Source organism: Alligator sinensis, unplaced genomic scaffold (assembly GCF_000455745.1).
Source record: "Alligator sinensis unplaced genomic scaffold, ASM45574v1 scaffold592_1, whole genome shotgun sequence".
NCBI classification, from domain to species: domain Eukaryota; kingdom Metazoa; phylum Chordata; order Crocodylia; family Alligatoridae; genus Alligator; species Alligator sinensis.
In genome coordinates, this window is record NW_005842214.1 from 162,499 (window position 1) to 185,572 (window position 23,074).

The 23,074-nt window shown below is 42.7% G+C and overlaps 1 protein-coding gene across 5 annotated transcripts in view; it reads right to left on the reverse strand.

Moving 5' to 3' along the window:
• CUNH11orf49 (chromosome unknown C11orf49 homolog) overlaps positions 1-23,074 on the reverse strand; it is a 129,784-nt gene that overhangs the window by 102,090 nt on the left and 4,620 nt on the right. For 4 of the 5 annotated variants that reach the window (XR_003094834.1, XM_025207948.1, XM_025207949.1 and 1 more), the window contains one exon: positions 6,032-6,134. Coding sequence is in view for 3 of the 5 variants with exons in the window: in XM_025207948.1 (XP_025063733.1) it covers positions 6,032-6,134 (103 nt within the window). In the remaining 2 variants the exon portion in view is untranslated. Of the gene's footprint in view, positions 1-6,031; positions 6,135-14,013; positions 14,083-14,774; positions 14,907-23,074 lie in introns of all 5 variants that reach the window. The other variant, XR_003094835.1, reaches the window with a different exon arrangement.

Sequence of the window (23,074 nt, forward strand, 5' to 3'; positions counted from 1 at the left end):
GATCTATAAAATCAGAACTAGTCCCAAGAGAGAGAGAGCTGCACTCAAAACTAAAAGACTTGTGGAGTAAATTGGCCAAAGGGTGCACAATCCCCGTTCCCATAATAGTCAGCAGCACACTGGAGCAGAAGCCTCAAGGAACTCCCAAGATTGAAAGCAGATGTCCTTGCAACTGGGACAAATGAAACTGTGGAAGAAGGGGAGGGAAAAAAAGATCCTCAAAGACTAGAGCTACCTTTCAAATGTATTCCTGAGAGTTGCTCAACCTTCTGCTGTGGGCAATAGTGCTGTTAGGCTGTTTACTCCACAGAAATAACTCCCAAACTACTCATGGCCTGCAGAGCACTTGCTGGTGGTGTTTATAGCACTGGCTGGTCATATGGCTTCCAGTTACTACAACGTAATAAAACAACTAAAATACAGTATTGCAACATCCATGTAGACAGTTGCTGTAGCTGGCACAAAGTTTTTTAGGCAAATGTGAATGGGTAAGGGACTAATAAGAACACAAAGGAATTACTCAATGGTGAAGGAGAAGGGAAGTGCCCCATGGGTACCCTTCCAATAAAAATAGTGAATGTTGAAAGAAGGTTGGAAACTCCTAATCTACACAGAAATCCTACATTGCACATAACTCTCTGTCATACCAACTCAAGTGTCTTCCTACAAAGATGTACAGACTCAAGGGCAGAGGAAGAAATATTACCATATTTCTCATTACCTCTTACCTTACGTATCGGATATACTGTACTTCCTTGGGGCTGACCGGTTGGTCTTATGACTGTGCTCAGTCTCTCCCTCTCTGGATGATAAAAGAGAAGCCTAATAGCTGAGAAAAGTGAGCACCTATATCTGAGTTTGACTGTCCTGCTTTAAGTGGTGCCAACAAGTTCCAAAGGGAGCTCTTGCCAAACTTCTCACATAGAGAAAGCTACACTGGGAGAATACTGGGCAGGAGAGGGCAAATTCTCTTTATGCCACACACTTAGCTCCTAAAAATCAAGCAGACTTACTTGGCAGAGCTCATCATGTGTATATAAATTCTTGAACTGTCCAACTATGCTATAAAAATGACAGCAGCTCCCAGATGAGCCTGGGGATCAGAATTAATAACTTTTCTATATCAGGAAGTTTCCTGTTCTACTGATATCTAGGCCTATCTTTCTGGTAGGTTATTCCACACTTTAAAGGAATAAACTCCTATATTTCATAATTTTAGATCCAGAGTGTCATAGCTCTCAGAACTACTTATCCTATTAATGCTTTGGTACAGGGACACTAGCTATGGTCTGCTGCATTCTGGCTTAGGCATGAGACACTGACAATGACAAGTCCTACTTCAAATTACCAGAGAGAAAGCAGCAGCAATGCCCAGTAATTACTTCATCTTCTGCAGAACATGAACAATAAACCCTCTGGATTTCATCTCTCATTTTCAAGAGGGCTGTGGAAACATGACCTCAGGGAAATGTGAGCTCAGTCTGTCTCAACCTAAGAGCTGCAATAACTTCTATTCTATGTTATGCTCACTACTGACAAGGAAAAAAGTTGCAGATTTGTTTGACAACACCAAGAAACTCATATACAAAGTGGAGGAGGAGGGGAAAGGGAGAAGTTGGGCAACAGGACCCAGGATGAAAAAAAAATAGTTCAATCTAAGAGTAGTTTCAAGAGTAGGTGCAGAGGGACTTTTACACCATCACATTTTTATTATCAGAAGATTAAAAAGGCCCAAAGGTACACATTTGAAAGTGGGTGATAACCAGATCTGCTCTGGAGAGGTGCCTGAATGATAGTGCCAGCTGCACATGTCACAGCTTCCTCACATTCACCACTGCTAAAACAAAGTCTGGTTCCTGGGTAGGGATCAGAGGCACTCTCTCTTCTTTTGAGAACTTGCTTATTGAAGGGGCCTGTTGAAAGTTGATGAGGATGTTTAGAAGGCTCAGCATCACATCTGTGAATCAGACATGGTACAGCCTTTGCCAGATGTTTCATTTGCAAAGCATGCACCTTCATTTGTTCTCATTATGCTCCTGTAATATTCTGGCCTGCGCCTTCATCATTGCAGCATGTTCAGGACACACAGCTATATCATCAGGTTGTAAGTAAGCCTTCTTGGGCTACCCATAAAGTGGGATTATGTTTCTAAGGTTAAATAACAAACAAACAAACATCAACATCCTTTGTTTAACTGACATTCAAAGACAAGGTTAGGTCTGCAGATAAGAGGCAAACAATTAAAATATGTCACTTCCCACTGCCAGACACATTCTTATTTGGGTTGAGTAGTTTTGTTTTGTTTTTGACAATACTGCATAACTAACTGTCTTCTAGCAGAAAGGCCAGTGCCTCAAATTTGTACTGCTTGCTGTCTGTTTGCAAATAAGAGACTTTCAGCTGGCCATTGAAGACCCACCATCAACCAACAGAGGAGCTGCATGAGCTACTGCCAGCAAAAAAAAAAGCTCTCCAGAGCAGGTTCTCCTTCATGCCCACCATCATGTACTAATCTAACTCATCTAGATTATGATTTTAATCCCAAAACATAGGTGATGCGTAGGGACAGCATGGGACATACCCCCCTGAGATTGGCCCTTGCCGGCCGGGGAGTGGGGAGCGCTGGCCGGTGCCCCCCCGAGAAGCGCCAATTTTGCCAGTGACACTTCCGGGGTTGGCGATTGGCCGCTGGGGGATTCCCAGAGTCAGGAGACACCAGTCAGCCATGCCCTAAAATATCACAAAACATGTAGAAGGCACAATTTTGTATTCTGTTTTAGAATCAGTACAGACTGAGCACCATTAAGGTTTGTTCTTTACAATGCTGAAGCTCCTAATGATTCCTGCAAACTGTGTTTCATTATTTTGCCTGATTTTTAAGCCCCAAACATGTTCCCCATATGGCAGAGGAACAAGGGCCAGACATAATTGTTTCTCAGAAGATGAAGGGTGAGGTTCAAGACACAAACAAAAGCTCCTAGCTTTCCTTTGTTTCTGAGGGTTCATTGGCTCTGGTACCAGCCCCCTGCCATGGATCTCACCATAACTCCTTGGACATTTTCCAAAGGCCTGAGTCCTTCCCTCTAGGCAACTAATTTTCTCTTCTATAATATGAAAAAAACCTTTTCCATGAGTATTTTCAGCATTTGCTATTATGATTCCACATTTATACCTCCTCCAACATCTTTTTGTCACTTTAATCTTGCATTTAGGTCTACCGCAGGTAGTTTTACTGAATTTTTAGGGGATGATCTTTAATGGATGTCCTATGATTGTATTTATTTTATGTATAGTGTGGCTGGATCAGGCACTTTAAGTATATACTTAATCACATATTATCACTTTATTAGAAGTAACTGTATTTATAATCTGTGGCACTCAGTCCTACCAAGTATCAATTATGCAGGAAGTCTACTAGGTTCCAAAGAAAATTGGACCTTTATAAGGATAATGAGATCATCTGTAGTTATGCAAAGGTATCACCCTTACTATAAGGGATGTAAATCCTCATGCTTAAGAGGATAATTTAATTAGGAGATGATAAGGATTAGGAAGAAACTTCCTCATGGGCTGGTCATTCTATATAATCCACTTTGTGTTCTTTCTATCTTTTATCTGATGCATCCAGTCTTGTCAGAGACAGGATGGTGGACCAGATGGAGGCCTATGCTGAATTAATTGGACAATGATGTGTTTACAGAAACCCAGGTTCCTCCTGAATAGAGAAGTTCAGCAACAGTAGGTGAAGGCAAATATTTCTGGGCAGCAGTATATTGGAACTACTAGTACAAGTCTGAGTGACCAGCTCCACAAGGCTTTAATGGAATCAGAACAGAAACTGTCCAAATCAATTAGCTTTTAAAATCAGGTTTCTAAACTGACACTAAATTTGACCTATAGAGGGAGGTTTTTCTGCAGCTGCTATATAACCAATCAAAATTCAGCTAGCACCAAATTTCTACCAGTCAACATCAGAAGGCATGACAATAAGGCATACACATTTACATCACTGGGGAACAGTTTTGAAAAGATAGTTTATACAACAACCTTACTACAGAATAAATGTTACGCTTGAAAACGGAATGTTCACGAAATACAGGTTTTTGGCCTGGCTCCAGCTCTTTCTCTTCCCAGGCTGGGTTCCTGGGACCTCCTCAGAACAGCGTTGATCTCCATTTGCCCTATGCTGAGCCATATATAATGACTCTGGGGTCTGGAAACAGCATACAGTGCAAACAAAGGAACTTTATAAGAAGATACAAAACAAAAAGAACAGCTGGGCCAACATTAAACACCAACATGGATGATTCAGAGTATGAGAATAAAACGAAAGCACATTAGCAAGGGCACTGATGGGAACCTGAGAGGTGAGGTGTCACAGAGAACCAGAGTCGTCCCATCAAGTCTACTTACGAGGGCTACTTTACAAAGGCAACGGACATATTTACACTTACAGCATTCTGAACACATCTGCACCCTTAGATGCCTAGAAAAATGTTCCTGGATGAAATGGAAACTTCTCTGTAGCACTATATTTTGTAGCACCACATCATGTGTATCCAGTGAATCGTAGTGTTACATGGGGATCTCTTGGTCCCCCAGCATCTCACGGTGCTCTACTCCCCCCTCCCCTAGCCCCAAGGTGGGAAAGAGGGGTAAGCAGTCCAGCAGAGCTGAAGAGCATGCCACTGAATGCCTTCACAGCAACTTTATAGTGCTCCAGCCACTGGGTGCTGTACATTGGTTCATGCCTCACAATGCTACATCTCTGTAGCACTTCAAAGTGGTGCTGCACTACAAATGCAGGTCCATCCACAGCCAGACAGGCCAGAAGGCCATATAACATCTTGCCTGTTTGGCACCACTGGAGCCTAGCTGCTCATTAACAGCCACTCTAAAAATTATCAAAATGCAGTCTTCCTTCTCTCAAGCCAGTTTACTTTCAGAACATCAGCTGAGTGCTGCTTCTGTTTTTACTGTGCAAAAGGAAAGAGCTTAACTGATTCTGTCCCATGAAAACTGTGGACAGGCTGTATGCATGCCTAGAAATTTTCATGAGATCCCCATGGCTATTTGGGAATAAGAAGTTACAATAAGCAGTTCAGTCAGCTGTCATTCAGCTTAGCAAACCAGGTGCTTGTCCAGTCTCCAAGTGAACTTAAATGAAAAAAACACATTTCTTTGGGATGGAGCCTATTCCAGTGTGTCAAGCTCCTCGTCCAACACTATAATCCAGGGAATGGAGCATGAAGCTGTCTGCTTTGATGTGACCCAGGAAAAAGTTAACATGAAGAAGCAAGCAAGTAGAGACTGTCAGATAGGCATCAAAAAGGTGACAAAACGTATGCTTGGTGCACTTGCTTGATGCACATTTTCAGTATCAAGAAATAAATTCAACTTGAACACCTGGATGGTTTTTAAATGTTGTGCATCAGTGAGTTGAAGTCTCAAGCTGTGCAGTGGCTGGGTTAAGTCAGTATCAGCACGTATTTTTCCTCATATCTTGTCAGCCATTAGCACTATTTGCATCAATGGTGGAGGTGAGGGGAGAAGGGAGGATCACATATTGTTTAAAAGATAAATTTACACAGATTCTAGAGAAAAAGGAGATGTCAGAGCAGATGACATGTAAGGATATGGTAACAGGTATGCAGATAGATGCAGGAACCCCCACAGGGCCAAATTCACTTTTAAAACAAAGCTAGCACACAACTGAGGGTAGACTCAGTAGGCACTGACCCACTTTTAAATCAGGTTTGAATTTGACCATTAAGGAATAAAATAAGCAGGATTTAGTCCTATATTTTTTGATTGTGCTGTTGTCCCTATTGTTTACCCCATGCAAGTTCTTGTAACAAGGAGCTGAACTGCACAAATGTCTTCATCTCTGAAATGTGCTCAGGCAGCCCTTGGCTCACCTACTGAAATCCAAAATAATCAGCATGTTTCCAGTTTCATTCCCCCTTGTACTCTCCTTGTTCCAAGAGCCTCCTCTGGGCTGGCCCTATTGGCAGCATTCTGATGTACTTACTATTCAGTGAAGAATCTGGCAATGCCATACTGACTAATATCTTCTCTGTTCTCTAGTAGCTGGCTCACTGCATCCTCCATGTACGTGAGGACATGTCTCTGAGCTGCAAACAAAAGAGAATAAGAGAGAAATTAGAATACAAGGGGCCTTGCAAAGCCCAGAGCCAGACCAGGCTATTCATGCATATCCTTGCCCTAGCCAGTCAACATTTGCTCCCCATAGAGAAGAAAAGCAGAGGTTTTCATTTTGCCAAATATAAGTGGTGAAATGTCTGACCTAAATCCTGCTTCCTTCCCCTGGCCGAACAGAGTTAATCACTTATGGATTGGTGACTCTTCTTTTTCCTCTCTAGATTTTGAGGAGAAGGACGCAAAGGAAGGCTGCAGAACTGTCCGTCTTAAAACTATGTATAGTGAAATAGTCAATAGGGCTGTTTAGGACTGAGCCATGTATTTCTTGTCTCTGTCCTGTGCTGTAACAGCCTTCCCTGCAGATCCTCAGTGCCATATTGATAGGCTCTTGGTTGGCAGAGATACTACAGGGCTTTGCAAAGTTTCCTCCCCCCTCCACCTACCCAAGGTATGTGTACACTGCTTTAAATGATAATGGATATAAATTTTTTTCCCCTCAAAGATGCAAATCAAATTACTTTATCCCCCTGAAAGCACCAGCAAGATGTTCTCACATTGGCTGGTTGCAAATTGGCTAAGATAGCTCTACTACTGGACAAGTTAAACCCAAATGCTCAGCAAAGCGCGGCACAAAGGCCCTAGGAATTTGGTCAGTCATTACCTCACCAAAAATGCCATCCATCTGTACGACAAGTTTGAGCAGGAACAGCAATACAGCAACAATATGTTAACCATCTCTCTCTTTCCACAGAGGGCAGGGACAGCACAACTGAAGCAAATACCAGAGGGGAAATGACAGATCTGCCTGTGAGACTCTGAGGATGGCTAAGAAATGACTCAGAGCACCAAAGACCAGTCTGGGCTGATGATATCACTAGCAAGCAATAGAGTTTCCAAATCCAAGAGTTCAATGATCAGAAAACAAGCCACAACGGACCCAGGAGAATCCTTCCCAACCCTGCACAAGCCTTGTTCCCAATACACACACCTCCATCCCAAAACACGTCTGTTACAGCACCATTGCAAGTAGCATCGTGTCCTGAAAAGAACAGGAAAATACCTTCAGGGCAGGGAAGGCAAAGCTCCTTGCCAGCTTGCTCCAGTCTCAACAGCATCATAGCCTGGCCTCACCAGCAAGCTAACCAGGCTCAGATCCACCTCGGTGTTCAACGGTGTTATGTGCAATTAACAACCTGACAAGCCTCAAATCTACCCCACCCATAGTTGGTCCCTGGCATGGAAACCCCTTTCATCTTATCTTACCTGCTTATCTTGCTGGGATCCTATGACCCCAGCTGACTTCCTGCCCTTTGGGCAGGGGGCTGGACTCGATGATCTTCCGAGGTCCCTTCCAGCCCTAATGTCTATGAAATCTATGAAATCTTGGTGTGGGGCAACTGGACTTCAGGAGAGGCCTGGAGAAAATTTCCCCCACTGGGTACAGTGGTTGAAAGTTCACATGAGCACCGTTTGCTATCAACAGATTTCTCTGCCCAGAATGTTTTTCAGGACAATGGCAAAACAGGTTAAGCACACCCTGGAAAATACCTTGCAGCAGAGAGCAAAATGGTGAGCCAAAGGTTCAAAGATATTATCTAGCAATAAAAGATACAGGGCGTAGCTTTATTTAATTATTTTAATGCAAAGGAATATGTTTAATTGATGTGAGTGATTAAAGAAAAAAACCAGCTCTTCGCACCTGTGTCCCCTGAGGGAGGAATGAGTCGTACAGCCCAGTCATACTCTTAAGACAACAGCAACTGAGTAAGAGACTTTTTTTATCCCATGCTCCCTTTCTCTTCATTATGCATCCCATGCAGGACCAGAAGCCAACCTCCCAGGCAACAACCAAGCCAAATCACACACTAGCAAGAAATACTCTCCTCTTCCCATATCACAGAAAACTTTGTCCAACTGTAATCAACAGCCTTGCTGGGAATAAGATGTTTCTCCATTACAACATGGCCCAGATCCCCAAATAACAAACATTTTATTACACTTGACCTCTTCCCAAAACCACATGAGACAGGTAAGTATAGTTAGGCTCACTGTATTCCATGGGACCCACTTCTATAATAGCAAACACCCCCAAAAGCGGTGGCAGCAACCCCTAAGTTCTGAATCAAAGTTATTTCAAGCTATTCTACAAACAAGCACACAGCTACATGAAGATCACATTTGAAAAGTCACATATAATATCATCTTTTTGAAGAAGACATTTTTATTATGGTTTCCTAATGGTGTGGCATGCAAGATGCTGTACAAACATTCCACCACAGAACATTCCCCCATGTATGCCAAAAAAGTGGGTAGGAGGAGTAAGGTTTTGGAACTTCTTACCTGATTGAGAAATTCATCTCCTTGGGTCCTCAGCCATTGCACTACCCTCCGGGTAGCCCAACTCACCAGCCTATGCTCCTAGTTCCCACCACTTTATGGCTGAAAACCAGACTTCAACTCAAGCTCCTCAGTTTCATTGAACAAGAGAAACTGCAGGCACCATAGTGTAATTCACTCCCTCTTGTGGGGGGAAGCTGAAGAGCAAGATGCAATTAGGTCTGCAGCCTGGACACAAAAGAAAATGCCAGATGCCCGGAAGTAGCAAAATCGTGAATTCCCAGGTAAAAATGCTGAACTGTCTGGTTTGGGAAATTAGGAGTTCCTATAAGATTACAGAGTTCACAGGAATATGTGCAAGGTGAGCCAGTGAGCTCACATCTCCCAGGGTTGTTTCAGCTTCTTTGAAACCTCAAGTAGGCAGTTCTGCATTGGTATACTCTCTGCTCATGTTTGACTTTCTCTTTGAGGTTCTCTCTACAGGCTGGTTAGTGGGTTTAGAGTTATTACTAGCTCAAATGGTCCCTAAACACAATTCATAAAGGGGGTGAGGGGGATGGGACTCAGTCGTGGGATCTCTTCCCCAAACCTGACACTGAGCTCCTGACTTCGTGCTGTGTCTTCAATGCAGTCTCCCTTCTTTCTTTCACTAGTTCCCTTCTCCTGGTCTTGGTGATTCTGCTTCCTGCCTTGCAGCCCATGGGTTTTTTGCCAGACCCAGTGAGAGTACCATGACATGGTTCTGCCCCTGCAGCTAGTTTAATACCTCTCTCCCTCCTTGCCACTCTGTTCTCCTTTTCCCAGGAGCCTTTTAGCTTCCTGTAGGCCAGCTAGTTATCCTCTGCAGCGGTCCACTTCTCCTAGGCAGCCTACAACCAGTGCCTACTGCCTTCAGCTGGACTGTAATCCCTGCCAACCTGAAGTCTGCTGCATCTGGGAGTGTGCAGGTTGCTGCAAGCTTCTGCCAACCAGCCTGCTAGAGCTGGACATATTTTACATGAAAGTACACAGATCTTTAAGAACAATTTTGACGCACAGAGCGGATTACATAGCAATTGTTGTGGCAGGGACTTTGCATTATCCCCCTTCTAGAGAGGGGTTGAGGGACAGGACACCACAGCAAACAGAAGCAAAGAGGAAGAATAATTTAACCAATCAGGCAACAAGTTGACAACAGATCCCTTGTTTCAGTGCCCAGTCAAGACAAGACTAAGCTAACTTGCTACCAAGACACTGCCCTCCTTCCTTCCTTCCTGCTAGAATTCTAACACCAAGCAGCTTTTCTACAAAGGATATACTAGCTGGTTACAGCTCTCTGTTACAAGGAATCACACAAGCCGTTTGGGGAAAAAAACACTTGGGAGCCCCCTACAACTGCAATTCTGTGAAGAACATTCCCTATTTTTCCCTTCATCGCTCTCAGCAACCTTCCTTCCAGCCAAGCACAGTCAGATGGGGCTCCCAGATGACAGTGCTGGGCAATGTGAGCCATTCCCTAAATTCCTCCCTGAAACCAAACTGTTACATCATATGTGTGATCCTTGACAACCAGGAAGAGAGTTTTCTGGTTATACCAGCCATTGTGTGTATAGAGGGCTCTCATCCTTCCTCTTTCAAGATTTTCCATCATACATACTTTAGATTCTCATTGTGTTTGTTATTTAGAACCTACATTTCTTTACTCGGGACAGTGTCTGGAATAGCTGCAAACCCACTCTTTTTGAGAATCTACCTTCTTGTGTGTGCTACTAACTGAACTTAAGAGCCATCTTAACAAAGAGAAAGTAAATTAAGGCCTAATATTAAACTAGAAATGCACCACTTTGGCAAGGATCAACAAAGAGCATCAGGGAGAGGGAAGTTATGCAGGACAGCATTCCCAGACATATTCCAAAGTACCTGTACTCAAGTCAGAGCTGTGCAACTCAGATTCCTCATACAGATTTGATGGTTAACATGACCAGAACCTGTTCAGTCCCCTCCTAAGATCCCAGTCAGCCAAAAGTAGCTTTCAATGTCCATGACTTGTGCCAGCTGTTGCTGTGCACTGTTAGGTTGCTATGCTGCTGAGCAGCTTTGGTGGAAAAAGAAAATATGATGGATAAGGCAATTTAATACTAGGGTCTTCTGGATCCAAGTGTGAAACAGCCAAAGTCTAGCTGTAAAGCTGACAGCTTTTCCCAAAGACTCTTACTGAAACCATTAACAACTGTGTATTAATGTGAAAGTGTCATACAGTCTGCACATGTGTAATATTGCTCTCCCAGGCTCAAGAACTACAGCACTTTACACCTTTCTGCTTCCTTTGAAGGGGAATGCTTTTATATACCAAATGTGAACTGGCACCAATGCTATCAGATATTGAATCCTTATGTATATTGCAGGGGACAACAGTAAACCTTAGTATTTAATGTCCTTTGGCTAGCAACCAAGTGGGTGCACCTACAAGTGTGCTTTGCTGCAAGGATTGACTAATTAGCTCAATAGTAAAACATCACCATCTACATTTATGCCAATATTAGGGCAGGGTAAATTAATTAACTCTGCCCTAGTATTGTTGGGGAAAGTACTATCCTATGGGAGAGTAATTACAGAGTAAATACAGCATAATTACATGCACTGAAACACACGTGTAGATGGTGATGGGCTGGCTGGGGCATGAGGGTGCTAAAGTGCGGGGGCCGTTTGCTACCTAGTTCCACACTTTAGCACCCTTGTGCCTCAGCCAGCCCCTCTGTCATCACCCAGAGCCCAAGGCTAAACCCCTGGGCTCCCTGACAACCCAGGGCTGCTCCACCCCAGCTCAAACTGCTGCAGTCCTGGTCACACATGCAAACACTGCACTCAGGATCAGTTGACTCTGGTGCAAACTGTGCTGGAGTGTATCACGCTGCCATAATGGCAGATGTAGATGCACCCAGTGACAGTTAACAAAGGCTGCTGAACTTGAGCATATCAAAACCAAATTACAGACATAGTTCAGCTAGGCATTCAGATACAAGGCAAAACTTAATTTGAACCATTATAAAAGGTGTTAGCTCTGATCTCCACTCTGCTGTAGATTTTAACCAAGTTATAATGGTTTGTTCTCCATCGTACATTGTGCAACAAATGAGCTAGATCTATTTAGCCATAACTGCACCTGGTCACCTTGCTCTGCTTGGACAAGATATACAAATATCTCTCAAAAACACTCAGAGGTCTAATTTTGATGGGTTTTTGGTAGAAGCTAATGATAGCAAGTTTTGTGGACAGCATTACCAATATTTCAAAATGAATTTTCATACTTGAAATAAAAGGATAAGAAATGCCAAAAAATATATTTGTGAAACAGCACAACCGAGAGCTTAAATGAATGTCAGAAACTCAAAAGAATCCCCATCACGTTCATGAGGCCACACTGCACACATAATGTATTCTATATAAAAGATGCTCAGGATATAGTGGAATCAAGGTCATTTAAGTATTATTTTAAAAACTGAGTTAAAGCATCTATCCCAGACTACATGGTTAATGTAACCGTTAAGTGCATTTAAAAAAAAATTCTGGAAATTCACATGTTAAGCATGCAATCTTAATACTATGTTAACTCCCTGCAGTGGGTTTTCCTTTTAGAAATGGAAATTAAAGAAGGAAAATTGAAAACAGGATACCAATGCATTTCCTATCAGGGAATGTTGCATGTCAGAACTGAGATGTGCTAGTGAACCACCTAAAATATCAGTGGATGCTGAATGTCAGGATTCCAGTGCCTTTGAAAAACTGTGGAAGGAAAGGAAAGAGCGTGGCAGGAATAAACAGGTAAGGGATAGCTCAAAACACAGAAGTCCATTTACTTACCAATGTAGAGTGCCAAGAACTCCCTACTCTGCTTCTCCTTTTATCAGTCAAATCCTTATCTTCAAACCCTGGACTAACTAAACATGGAACTCCCCACAGCCAACATTATGACCTCCCACATAAAACTCATCTTTGCTTACTTTTACCTCATTAGCAGAAGAGTTGAAAATACAGGTTTCCCTCACCACCCACTGGGGTTAAGTTACTGAAAGTTCCCGTGGTTGGCAAGACAAATGGCTTATGGGGAAAATGGCAGATGGTGGGCTGAGGCACAGCCATGGAAAATGATGGTTACTCAAGACTGTATACCGTGGTAGCCAAAATGGTATATAGAATATTAAACGTGAATATTCGAAACCATGGTTGGCGAGGGAAACCTGTACAAAAATGTAAAGCAATGAATCAGATAATTGGAAACAGGAACTCAGTGAATTTATCAGGAGCTGGATAACGTTAGAATTAACTGCACCTTATTTTTGAGGTACTTAGTTTAACTGAAAAAGGATGAATAGTCAAAAAAGAGATTGACAGGGATTATTTAGATAGGAAGGAATACTTCGATAAACCACAATTTTGGACAAACTTTAAGTATAAAACAACAGCTCTATTACACTGTTAGATAGCAGAACCACAGGGCAATGAAAGCAAGCAAACTAAGGAGAAAAGATCATGTGTTCATATAAACACCACTTCTTAACATAGAACAAAACCCTGAAGATACAGAATACTTGGACAGAACTATTTCTGCAGCAGTAGTTTTAAAACTCTTTCAAGAATTCATTTTAAATCATGCAGAAAGCAGGGTAGAGATGTACTTACAAACTAACTAAATCAGTAATGCATAAACTTTTGCAAGCCCAAGCACACTTTATCAGACACTGTGATGAAGCATCTGATGAAGTGAGCTCAGACTTGCAAAAGCTTCAGCGTTGCTGATTTAATCTATAAAAAGCATCTCTACCCCATCTTCTCCCCAACTTCTGATTAACCTCTCTCTCTCAAATCACTTCAGCCATCATTAAGGAGGAGTCTGAGCAGACAGACATGACAAGAAGTCAAACCAAAGGATGACCTATAGTTTGGTGAGAGCTAAAAGTTTGAACAGTGTAATTTTCTGTTAACACCAATAGCATTTACTATTTTTATTGAGGAACAGAGCTCCCACAGTGTGACAGTGTCAGCTCAGCAGGTCATACCACAGATAACATTACAATGCAAAGCATGTACTGCTGCTCCGTGACATGTGTTGAGTGGTTACTAATCCAACAGCAAAGTATTTGTAATACTCAGGACTTCAAAACCACTTGGGACAAAAAACAATCTAAATCAGGCAACAAAACATTTCTTAATCTTAAACACTACTGAAAACAAGCACTTCTACAGTAAGCCAGCACCATGATCACAGAGCACAGCATAATCTGTGCCACACTGCACACAGGCTGACCTCAGTGTCCTCTCGGTATAGAGTCCAATGCTTCTCAGCAAACCACCTCCTAAGTGCTTGTAAGACAGCTGCTGGCAGTGGCAAGTCTTCATTGCCACTACAATCTTGTAATGTCAAAGTACCAATGCTGGCCCAGGCCCTTGAAAAGTTATTCACTGAAGGCCACCCACCTACTATCCGCCACGAGAAAAAGCAAGGAGGGAGATCAAGATAAAGATGACTATACTTACTGTTGAGCCCCAGTGCGTAAATGAACCCCTGGCATAAGTTATACTTCACAGGAAGTTGATCCTCTCAAACTAGACACAGAAAAAATGTCTGTTAACAACACAAACATTACTGCATAGTTTGACAAGACTGACTGTTTTTGCTTTGAAGAACAAGGACTGCAAGGGGCTGTCAGTAGAGACTGTGGTTTAAAACTTGTGAAGAACCTGCCTACATTATACACTGAATATGCAAAAAATGAGACTGGGTATCATAACCAGTCACTAATTATACTGAAAGCACCAATTAATACCATGGATCAATGTACTGTAGTAGAACTGTCTCATTAGTACCCCATATTATACAAATTAGACAGAATGAATTGCCAAGTCTACCTGACCTAACTCAAGGTGGTATGACTTTGTTTTTAAAAAAGGCATATTCAAAATGAAATCCAGTCATCCGTATTTTCATAGTCAAATTTTTTCTTCCATTTCACTGCATTAAAAAAATGAGTACTAACAAAAGGAAAAGCAATTAATCATACAGAAGAAACAGTCAACTAAATCTACAAAAAATGAACTCAAGTAAGTAGTGAAGTAAATAAATGGAGAGAAAACTGAGATCTTCCCCCCCAACCCTTTAACTTCTTTCAAAATAACCTGAGGTATTACAAGTAACAATAAAATGTACTGGTAAGTATTTTTTCATAGGCTATAAATAGAAGTCTTCTTTGAAATGGGAATCGGCTGTACTGGAATATGTTCCGGCACAGCTTACCCACCTCACTGGCATCTACAGACAGATGTAGACCCAGAGTCATTGTCCTGAAGGGTTGGGTCCCTGCTGCTCCTGGAGCTTCAGCAATCCGATCCTGTGGGACAGTGACCCCAGGTATCATGCCCCAAGTCAGCATCTGGAAGAAGAGCATGAGTCAGGGTCCAGTGGCAAAGCTACATGTGCCACTGGAATCTTCTGCAGGATATTCCCACAGCGGACATCTGCAGGCAGGGGAACCCTTATGCAGGTTCTCCTGCTTGCAGACACATGCCCCGAGTTGGGTCACAGCCACCTGATACAAGCCCCAAAGGAGCCCTGTTCAGGGAAATTCCCATTGTGCACAATAAGCAAGAAAGCATCCTTCTACTTAAGGTATCACAAACTGTGACTGCCTTTGGTGGTGGCAATATTTTTGGGACTTGGAGCAGGATAGAGGCTCAGACATCTGTTTGTTCACAACTTGTGCTGCCATAAAAATGTTTATGGCGCACAAGGGCAATATCTGTCTGCACCCATTCAGATGTACGAGTTAACTGCACTAATCTGATGGTGTTCCCTAAGATAAGGCTGTCCAACTGGCAGCTCCTTCCTTAGACAGCAGTTACTTGGGCCCACTGACCCAGGGGGTATTGTTCATTCTACTGAGAGTCATACTGTTCATTCTACTGAGGAAAAAGGGGCAAGGATTTAGGACACAGAAGCTGAAAGACATTTAAATATTAACATGACAGCTGCATTAAAAACAACACAAGTATTTCTCTAATAATGCAGAATAATTTAATATTTGGGTGTTTTTGCCTTGGTCTGTTCCTGAATTCCTGAAGTAGTGCAAGAAGCAAAAAAGCTAACAGGCTTGTAATAGCACCCAAAAGTGCAGAGACTTGGGACTGCCTTTTTGTTTGGTGGTGAGGAAAAAGATTTCTCATTTTACTTTATTAAAAGCCATCAGCCAAAATGGCTCTTTTATTGGTGTAACCCAGCTGGTACTACCCCCTCTCCAATTGAAGGGATTAATCTGTCCCCCAGATGAGGAAAACCCTTCTATCCAGTGGGGATTCCCTCTACCTGGCAACTCACCCACTGGTGCCTTAGCTAGGGATCAAACGCAGGCCTCCCACATGGCAGACAAGAACTCTAGCACTGAGCTATCGATGCCTGGGCTGTTGCCTATGGCTCCAGCCTCTCGTCCCTCTGGAATCCTCCACATGCCATCTGCACACTGAGCTGCCCAGCCTCACGCTGTGGGGGGGTCAGAAAACCCAAGCTGCTACCTGTGGCTCAGGGCTTTGGTCCCTGCTGTGAGCTGCCTCTGTATGCTGAGCTCCTGGCCTCCCTGCCGGGGGTCGGATGCCCAAGCCGCCACCTGCGGCTCAGGACTTTGGGTCTCTGCTGCGTGCCGCTTCAGCGCGTTGAGCAGCCAGAGCCCGAGACTGCAGCTATGATCCTCAGCCGAGCCACCTCCTGTGGCTCCCAGGCTCCAGGGCTCTTCTGGGGCAACCACACGGCCCCGCTGGCCAGCTCTCATCAGCTCTTCAGGACTCCTCTCCTTCATTCCTCATTGTCCTCTCTTCCCCGTGGGCAGGTGTGCTGCTCCTTTTATCCTCCTCCAGGTGGCTGGTAGGACCAATCAGGTGACATGAGAGGTGAGTCTACTCTCAGGTCCAGTATCCCTACCTGGTCCCTGGGTGAAGGGGACAAGCCTTCTCCTCTTCCGAGGCCTAATTGGTGGGAAAAAAGAAATCTGCCCCCACCAATCATTTTTGAACTTTTCAAAACCTCTGGGCCAAACCACCATCAGCTAACCTGTCACATCGGCTTAATAGGGTATGTAAATACATACAAGCTGATAGCCATATGTCCACAAAGATAGCCTCTGATATTTGGTTATTACTTCTTGTTCCTTCCATCTTTATCTGAATTAGTTTACACAGCATGTTAACAACATTGTAAAATGAATTCTCTGTCCAGTTGATTACATCATAAGAATGCAGCGTTTCTTATTTCAAACATGGAAAGCAAGGTAGGCACCTTATAAACTATTTAAATCAGAGATACATAAGCTTTCCTAAACAGTAGCTCTTACTTGAAATGTGCCCCTTTCCTACCGATTCAGATCCAAATTGTAATGCAGCAACTCTATTTACACTCTAAAACTCCAGCGTAAAAAGAGGATGACTAAAAAACAGGGCAAAAAAGGTAGTAAAAGGCAACTGCTCACTGAAATGTACATGTCTCTCTCATTTAAAAAAAAACACTGGAGTCTGGCCCATCCATCTGGACACCAGACTAGTAGCTTTAATCAGGCTTTTCCTAACACCTTTAGAGAGAGTCCTTTAGTACACCAGCAGCTCTTTGACCAGGTACGGACATTACACACTTTTACCGCTAAAAGTGATAGAAAACCGATCTATACTCATAATAGAACAGAAGTCCAGTGCACACAAACTGGTTTAAAGATGGTGGATCTCAGTCTAAGATTTGCCCCCCCACCAAAGGGCAAATGTATGTTCTGTTCACTACTGATCTAAGCTACGCTGTTTACAGAAAACCATGCAACTTGGATTGACTCCACCCTGGGCTTTTTGAATGTCTGTACTTAGCTTTCGAGTTAAATGATGGCCTTGTGAAGTAGACAACAGATTAGGGCTCAGGAGATGCCAGTTCAAGTCTTAGCTTGCCCACAGACTGGGCAAGTCACTTTCCATGCTACATTTCCCCATCCAGGTAGCAGAGACAGTACTTCCTTTCTCAAACTCTATCTGTCTTTTCAATTTGGACTGTAAGCTTTTTCAGGCAGGGACTATATTTCATAAGTATATACAGTACCCCCAATCTTGTTTGAGGTCTCTAGGCTGGGGATGTACAACATACAACCCACATGCAGCCTTCCAGGGGAACTCCAATGACCCACAATCATTCTTTACATTACTTTATTAAACAGAAAGAGATTTAAAAAGTCAAATGGCAAGTCCTATGCACTTACTGTGCAGCAATTTGTTAAACTGAGTGCAGCGTACATGCAGTCCAGTTTCCCTCTTGCAAACATGCTGAATTGAAACCCAGAGTGGTGACCCTCCACTGCAAGGTACTCCTTGAAAACTGCACTCAAAACCCCTGCTCTAAAGCATTAGCGTAAAAAAAAATTAAACATTTTCTTTAAAGAAAACAGCTCCCCCTATCTCTGCCCACCCCACCAAATACTCCCCACGAGTTTGCAGAAGGAAGGTGAAGCCCTGGCCATTAGGAAGCACTGCACAACTGCAGTTCTCTCTGGAAACTATTTTTAGTCCTATAAGAATCAGGGGCCTCTCTGGTTGCTAAGAACAGAGTGGTTCTCTCTGGTCATCACTCCCAAGACATCATCTCACAAGAAAAGAGCAGTGAGGAAAGAGAGGACTATTTTCTGGCACTAAATAGTTCCGTGTTTTACAAGATGTCTTCCTGGCACCAAAATCATGTTCTCACATGTCTACAGCTGGCAAAGGATAAAGGAAAAGAGCTTCCTACGGGCTGGGAGGAAACTAATCCAAAGAAGGTCAGAAAACAGCTATAAATAATTGAACCTCTTCTAAGACAAAAGAAAGAGTAAACCTTTCCCTATAGCTTGAAAGGAAAGAGGACAATTGCATCAGCAGGACAATACTCTAAATACCTAATTGTCTGCTTCAGACTTTGGGTCATGCTTTATCAGCTGTAAACAAAGAATTAAGCAACCATCACAGAACCGTAAAATCAGTAATAGAAAGGATTCGCTGAGATATTTCCTCATTTTAATTACAGTTCCTACCACTGTGACCTTCCAATTTCAGTCACTGACTATTACGCATATACAAAGAAGGACATTGCCACGCTTAACTTCAAATATTTCCAATTACTTCTTATTGACTGAAAAAAAACCCCCACTTCAGAACATCTAACCTGTTATAAAACTCCTCAGTTTCATTTCTACCTACCCCACAAGTCCCATCTCTGCCTAACCTCATCCTCAGCATTGCTGGGTCAAGAGCCTAATCTTCTTCAACTCCTACCATTTAAAACGTGTCTCCCCCAAACTCTATTTTCAGTTACTCTTCTCTGTAGCAAATAGCTCAATTATTTCACCATTAGCTTCCACTTAATTCACAATAGTTTGTATTTCTCTTTAGAATATATGTTTAAAGCATAAGCTGGATAACAGAATGATGTCAAATAGGGAAAAAATGCAACATCAAAGCAGCAGTTTTGCATAATAATGCTCTGGGCACCTATTTCACTTGTCTGGCTCCTGCTAATACTGAGGGGGCCTAAAGGAAGCTGGTCCATTCCAGATAAGGGAAAGCAGAGAGCAGGCTGATCTCAAGAGTCTCTTCAAAGAACACCTGATATGATAACCTGAGGCAATACAGACTTTTGAATACGATTAGAGAAACCAAATCCTGTTTAATCGCAATTACCTGTAATCTCATATCAGATAATGGCATTAACAAGACCTCAAGCCATACAATAAGGCAGCTGGAGAAAGCTTCTTATTCTGTACAAAGCATAGAGCTTTTACAAAGCCAGGTCAATACAAAAAGAGAAAAAGGCTCAAAGGCTCTCTCTCAAGCATTATTTGCTTTTATTGGCATTCCTCTAGTGAAAGAAAACAGTAAATAGCTCTGTGAAAGCACATTTGTCAATTTAAGAAACCGTTGTTTTGGTTTTAAAAAATATATATTTGAGAGAAAATATAACTAATAGGATCAATAATATAATATATCCAGATGTTTTTGAAGGAAAATTAGCCCTCCTCTAGCAGCCATTAAGAGTCTGTTCCAATAAATATGTTTTGACTAGATTACCTCCTCGAGAAAGAGAAGCAAGATTTTTTCTTTTTTGGTGATACCTTTTACTGAACCAACTGTGAAAGCTGGGAGAGATGTTAGACAAGCTTTTGGGCACAAAGTAACTTTCCTTGCATCACCAAGAAATCCTTGCTTCTTTCATATTTCCTGGACTATCATTGCTAAAACAACAGTCTAACCCTCCTCCAGAAAGATTCACTTTCAAGATGCGTGACGGCTGCAGCAACCTGCACTGGGAATGCACAAATACTCCACAGCAAAGCTACATCTGCCACAGCTTCTCTCAAACTTTTATACCAAGGCTTGCTTCTTAGAGGAGAAATCTGTAAGTATGCTTTTCTTCCCGGCCTTACTCCCACCATATCTTTACGACACTGTAAGGAATTTTCTCACAGGAAAAAGACGAAAAACATTGATTGGGGGGGGGGTTAAAATCTGCCGAAGTCCATTTTAATGCAATTGGCTTTACCTTTCTCTACTTTGCATGTCCATCTAAGTGCCTCTTCCTGCATATAAGGTTGTACAGTAAATAAAATAATAAATAATTTCATTTTAGAAGCAGGCACCTATATAAAACCTACCACCCCACCTGAACTATTATTTTTTCTTGAGCTAAACCTGCCCACTAAGGCTAGGGACAGAAGTTACACATAAACCAGTTTAAGTAATCAGAAACTGGTTTAAACCCGTAACAGAACAAAAGTTCAGTGCACATGAACCAGTTTCAAAATGGCTGAACTGGTTTAAGATAAAACTGGTTGAATGTAGTATCAGACTTTACTGATTTAGGTCAAACTGGTTTATGAAACTTCTGTCCTAGACCCCTTCCTGGTTCAAGTTAAATCAGAGTCCCCCAGCATGTTCTGCAGCCCTGGGCTGGGCTGACTGTCTGCCCCAGAGAGCAGGGCTGACCTTGCCCCTCTGCTCCCAACCTGGAGCAGTAAGGGCTGGCTCACTGTCCCCCCCAGGCAAACCCTGGCTGAGATCTGGGGCCAGGGAAGAGGATTAAACTCACTCCCCCCCCCCCCAAGTACACAGCTGCCCTGCCCTGCTGGCTTAGTACTGGCTGCACTTGTGAACTATAAATCCCAGAGGCACCTGGAAGCAGGAAGAAGTGATGAACAACCCTGCAGAGTCCTGCTACTCTGATTGTGGACTGCAAATTCCAGACACCTCTTGGGCAGCAGAAAGAGGAAGCATACAAACAGTCCATGCTGGCTACAGACCAGAGCTGTGCTCTAGCGCCTCCCCAGCTTCTGGCCTGAGCCACTGAAGGCATGTGGCTGCATTTCCTGAATCACAAGTGAATGTCTGTTCATTTGCTTATTGGTTCAATCTCTGCAGTTTAAACTAACCTGAAAAGACTGAATCAATTCAGCCTTGGCTTTTTGAATATCTATGCTTAGCTCAGGTCCCTATTTCACTTTAAAAATAATTAAAACTAAAAACCAACTTAACTTATTTGTTTAACTGGTCTACAGCCTAGAGTAACTCTTTGAAGTAGAATTATGAGTCTCCCCAAAATGGGATAGGTTGAAAACACTGGCATTACATGCTAAAGTGGCACAAATTAAAGTACCCTACCAGGCATCTAGTGGAAGGGACACACTGAGCTTCTGCGCAGATATGAATGAGTTCAGTTGCTTCCTCCTAGAACTGAAGCAGCTCCAAATGCCACAGAGATAAAGACCCTAAAGTATAAGGACCTTAAAGACAGGAAGCATCATTTGCTCTCTACTGAACAGACCTGGATTAGAATCAGAATCTTGATGCAGTGACCCTGCCTCTGAGGAAAAGAAAAGATTTTCCCTTGCAACCTGATACCTCAGGAAACAGGATAGTTATCTTAGAAGTTTTTTTGGTTTTTTTAAAGCCCACTACACACAATTTCAACAAAGGCATGAAAAAGAACAAACTTGCCTGATTATGCTTAAGTAGAAGGCATAATAGTGTGGCATTTTATAGGCTACAACCTACTACTTCATTAGATGCTATGCATAGGTGTACTTCACAAAATGACTGAAAGCCATATGCAGAGATCCTAGGCCATAGGTGACATATAAGTGCTGACAGTGGTGGCAAAAGTTGGGTCCCGCCAGGCTGCTGCCCCATGTCCCACAGTTGGTGCAGAAATCATGTTACCACCCTCACTACTGCCAGGCCCTGGCTCCGGCCAGGCTGTGACCCCATGCCCTGCACCTCACTGTCAGTGCAGAAATCTGGGGGGGATCCCATGTCCCCCATGCCCTTCCAATGTATAGCCAATTTCCTAAACCACCTTTTTTCAATTATTTCCTGCTAAACTGAGGAACAAAGGAGGGCTTTTTGGCATACTACCTTACAAATCAGGTTGGTAGGGAGAGATGAGCGCTAATATAATTGTAAGTCTTTGACAATATAAATCCTGACCAACTATAGAATGGTAAACCTGACATCAGTTCCAGGCACAAATGTAAAAGGATTAAATTAATAAAGGATGGAAATATAATTCTTGTCAGTCAACAGGATTTTGTCAAATAAATCCTATTAGTTTATATGGCAAGATTAAAAGTTTACTTGATAAAGGTCTAAGTATATTACATCTATCCAATTACTTTTGTAGGGCATTTCATTTGCTACTGCAAAACATTTTGATTAATAAAACTTATCACTATATCACACAAGCCTTAATCCATTTAGAACATACAGCCTGCAGGCCACACCCAATCCAAGGAAGCCAATCATATGGCCCACAGGCTACCCCAGGATCTCAGCCTAGACCCACATGTGCTGCATGTGGTGCAAACCAGATTGGCCCCACATGCTGCATGTGGTGCACGGGGCCAGTTTGGGATGCTTGCTGCACACAATACCCATCCCAGACCAACCCTGTTCATCGAATCCAGTGCACAGGGCTTGATGCAGCCTCATGGGGCCTGATGATTTTAACCCCCCTGATTTAGAACATGCTGGCATTGTCCGATCTCTTAAAAGTAGTTGTCAATGGAGAATTGTCAATGAGCGGGATACTTCTTGTGGGGTTTCAGAGGGATAAATGTTTGTTCCAGTGCTATTCAATGTATTCCTCAGCAATCTAGAAGTGTTAGGGCGCTGCTGATAAAATTAGCATATAACTCAGAATACAGAGTAGCAAACAATGAGGAGAACCAGGCTTTCACGTGATCTCCTTGGCCCACTCAAGCAAAATGCATTTTGGTGTACCCAATGCAAACTTATACATCTAGGAATAAGGAATGCAGGCCATATGGATATACAGGTACTCCTCACTTAACACTGTCCCGGTTAACATTGTTTCGTTATTATGTCGCTGAACTATTAGAGAACATACTTGTTTAAAGTCATGCAATGTTCAGTTATAACATTGTTTGGCCGCCGCCTGTTAGTAGGTAACAACTGTGTCGTAACTGGATTCACTTAACATCGTTTCACTTAAAGTCATATTTTTCCAGAACATAACTACGATGTTAAGCAAGGAGTACTG